At 36.6% G+C, this 3,906-nt stretch overlaps 1 protein-coding gene across 1 annotated transcript in view; it reads left to right on the top strand.

Annotated features, from left to right (window-relative positions):
* Positions 1-3,906, top strand: part of LOC107671313 (serine/threonine-protein kinase tousled-like 1-B) — a gene marked incomplete at its 5' end in the record, with an annotated part of 64,287 nt that overhangs the window by 40,255 nt on the left and 20,126 nt on the right. Inside the window, 2 exons of the mRNA XM_016464206.1 lie at positions 261-382; positions 1,571-1,642. Coding sequence (XP_016319692.1) covers positions 261-382; positions 1,571-1,642 — 194 coding nt within the window. The remainder of the gene's footprint in view (positions 1-260; positions 383-1,570; positions 1,643-3,906) is intronic.

The raw sequence follows: 3,906 nt of genomic DNA on the forward strand, positions 1-3,906 counted from the left end.
CCTACCATTAATGCTTAGATCATTTACACTGCACACGTCTGGCTCTGATACAGCCACTGAAGTTGATTACGGCCACAATGTTTGTTTATTCCAGAATCCAGCCGCGCCACACACGTTTCTGAAGCGGCTCTCTGTGCTGCTTCTGTAAAGATACACGCATACGTAGTGCTGGGCCTTTATGAAGTGAGTACAAGCAAAGCATTTTCCAGGACTGAAACACGTTTAGAGTGACCTATGTGTGTATGTGTGTTATCACTCAGGTGCTATGGAGGAGCTGCACAGTTTGGACCCGCGCCGGCAGGAGTTGCTGGAGGCCAGATTTCTGGGCGGAGTCAGTGGCAACACAGCGGGCAGCACTGGCAGCACTAGCGGAGGAACTAAAGTTAGTGGCTGAGTTTATAACCAAACTGTTATTGCAAACACACAAGCTTGCAAACAGTAGTAGTGGCAGAGGGGTGGACCCGCGCCGGCAGGAGTTGCTGGAGGCCAGATTTCTGGGCGGCGTCAGTGGCAACACAGCGGGCAGCACTGGCAGCGCTAGCGGAGGAACCAAAGTTAGTGGCTGAGTTTATCAAATACACGAGCTTGCAAACAGTGGCTGGGTCTGAAACGGAAGGTAGCCTTTTTGAATGAAAGACACCATTACGCCTCAATTATGACGTAGAACCAATTCAAGCAAGGTTTATGCTTTGGTTTCTATATTTATTTGGTAGGAATAGTAGTAAGAAAAAAAAGTTATATTTATAAATGGACTTTTTTCAACTGTTTCTTCAGACACCAATTCTATTCACCAAACTGCGCGCACAGGATTATGGGACATTTTAGTAGTAATATTATTATTACTAAATTATAATATAAATATTACTTAGTAAAAACAGTAAGGCACATTACTTTTATAATATTTGACTGTAAAATAAAAAAATAATAATTTTGAATATAATTAATATAATTACATTTTTGCATTACAGCTGTAAAATTACAATATTTATGGCTGCCTTAATTTCTTAATTTTCAAATGCTAAACTAACTTTTAATTTGACAGTAAACCACAGGGAGCCCTCAAACCAACACACATTTTAATTCATGTATATCACATATATTTATCTGATTAAATTGCAGCCTTTGCAAATCTCTGATTTGTATTTATTTGAAAGTCGGACTGAGCCATATGTATTTCAGTTGCGCAGCCCTAACAGGATGTTACACAAACACTGGGTTCAGACGTGGATTCTTGCCTCTGGGCGCTGCTTGATTTCATGTGGTTTCCGACACAGATTCATGGAAGAGGCTCAAAGTCTTCCTACTTTCATGAAGAGCTTTTTGACTCTTTTTGACAAATTGTGCTTTCTGAAAGGGAAGACACTTTGACCGTGAGGTTCATGTCAGGTTACAGTGGACTTCACACTGAAAACCAGTTTTCTTTTGCGGTGTGATGTTGTCTTGCTTATACAACTGTCCTCTCCTTGAAGTTGTCGTATAATTAATTCATAACACCTGCTGCATGAATACCTCATGTTCATCTGCCTGGCTCATCTGCATCGACTTATGTAAATGTGTTTCTCCTGTACAGACCTTGACAAACAACGAATGCTCCAATCACAGTTTTGGTAGCTTGGGCTCCTCCAGTGATAAAGAGTCAGAGGTGAGTTTAGTTCTGTATGATTGTACAAACAGCTTTAAACCAAATACCTCTTATATACTGTGAAACAGAATATTCAGTGGGAAATAATCATGTCATGATTTATAGCATTGATTCATTGCAGTTAGCGATAGACTCATGTTATCGCCCTGACTGATTAATCAGTTGATATTTGATAACCTGTAGATTAACAGCATCTGCCAATAATTTATTGGCCAATTAAAGGGTTAGCTCATCCAAATGAAATATTTCATCAACCCTCATGTCGTTCCAAACCCATAAGACTTTTGATCATCTTCAAAACAAAAATGAAAAGATTTTATTGACAGATTGTTGTCCCTTTATTGAAAGTCTGCAACTAAAAATGTGATGCTTCAAAAGGTTCATAAAGACATTGTTAAAGTAACCCGTATGAATTGAGCCACTTAATCCAAGTCTCCTGAAGAGACACAAATGCTTAATATGATAAACAGATTTAATTTAGACCTTTTCACACAAACCTTGATGAGCCCACATACACAGAGCACATCAAATATAGTAAATTAAATCTCAAACGTCTTTGCTTGATATGCAAGAAACAGATTTGTTCTTCTCACACATCAAGCAAGTATGATCGAGCTTCTGGATTAAACCGCTCAATTCATATGGTTTTCTTTTATGATGTCTTTATGAACTTTTGAAGTGTCAACATTTTGTTGAAATTGACTTTGAGTGCACAGACTTATATCTTAGATTTCCTTAAAATTTGAGATGCACTGAAATTATTTTTATTTTTTATTTTTTTTTACCAAAACCGAAATTAAAGTTTTCATTAAGCTGAAAACTGAAAATAAAGTTTATTTAATAATAAATTAATCTAATTTATTGAATAATTAACACTCAGATAGAAACAGAGTTGTTTTTAAACATTTGTGACCCTGGACCACAAAACCAGTCATAAGGGTCAATTTTTCGAAATTGAGATTTATACATCATCTGAAAACAGAATAAATAAGCTTTCCATTGATGTATGGTTTGTTAGGATTGGACAATATTTGGCCGAGATACAACTATTGGAAAATCTGGAATCTGAGGGTGCAAAAACATCTAAATATTGAGAAAATAGCCTTTAAAGTTGTCCAAATTAAGTTCTTAGCAATGCATATTACTAATGATAATACATTTTTGATATATTTACGGTAGGAAATTTACAAAATATCTTCATGGAACATGATCTTTACTTAATATCCTACTAATGATTTTTGGCATAAAAGAAAAATCAATAATTTTGACCCATACAATGTATTAGGGCTGTCAAAATGACTGAAAAACTAAATTTGAATTTTCTACTTAAATATTATCAAAATTCGAATTATAATCGAATTTAAATGGGTCATATGATGCGATTTCAAGTTTTCCTTTCTCTTTGGAGTGTTACAAGCTGATTGTGCATAGATAAGATCCCTGAAGTTGCAAAGACTAAAGTCTCAAAACCAAAGAGATATTCTTTATCAAAGTTAAGACTCTGCCACGCCCCCCTAAAACGGCTCGTTCTAACACGCCCCCACATATCTACCTCACTATGTGGAAATATTAGCATAATGCCGCCCAAATGTCTTTACATTTATTTTGAAAGATGAAGCTCGCGATTATGGTAAGGGGCGTTACATTTCCGACGAATGTTTGCGGTGTTCGGCCAATCACAATGCACTGGGTCAGCTGGCCAATCAGAGCAGACTGCGCTTGTCGGAAGGAGGGACTTTGTAGAAAACGAAGCGTTTGAGAGAGGCGGGGCATAGAGGACCTACAATAATGTACAGTATTTGAAAAATAATGTGTTTTTTGAACATTAAAGCATGTCAAAAAGTGCATGTTTAAAATATTGTTTATAAACCATATATAATTAATAAAGTTGCTTAATTAGAAGAAAAAAAACAGCACCATGTATGTATAGTTTAATACAAAGGACCGAAAACCAATCACAAAGAGTAGGCTACTTTCTTGAGATACATGAAAACATGAGATACAGTGGGATGGGGAAAAACCGCCATAAAGTCTTGAGACATGTTTTTTAAAAGTTGAAATTACTTTAACTTTACATGGCTTTCTAAACATGCCACTCTCTTGTGCCAGACGCGAGTGCAATGCTGATAGATGTCCCTCTAGAAAATGTGATAAATATTAGGGCTGCACCACTAATCGATAAAATCGATTATTATCGATAATGAAAATCATCGACAACGATTCTCATTATCGATTAGTCGGGTCTGCCCACAGTGCACGTCCAA

This window comes from Sinocyclocheilus anshuiensis, unplaced genomic scaffold, assembly GCF_001515605.1.
Source record: "Sinocyclocheilus anshuiensis isolate Anshui unplaced genomic scaffold, SAMN03320099.WGS_v1.1 scaffold284, whole genome shotgun sequence".
NCBI lineage: Eukaryota > Metazoa > Chordata > Actinopteri > Cypriniformes > Cyprinidae > Sinocyclocheilus > Sinocyclocheilus anshuiensis.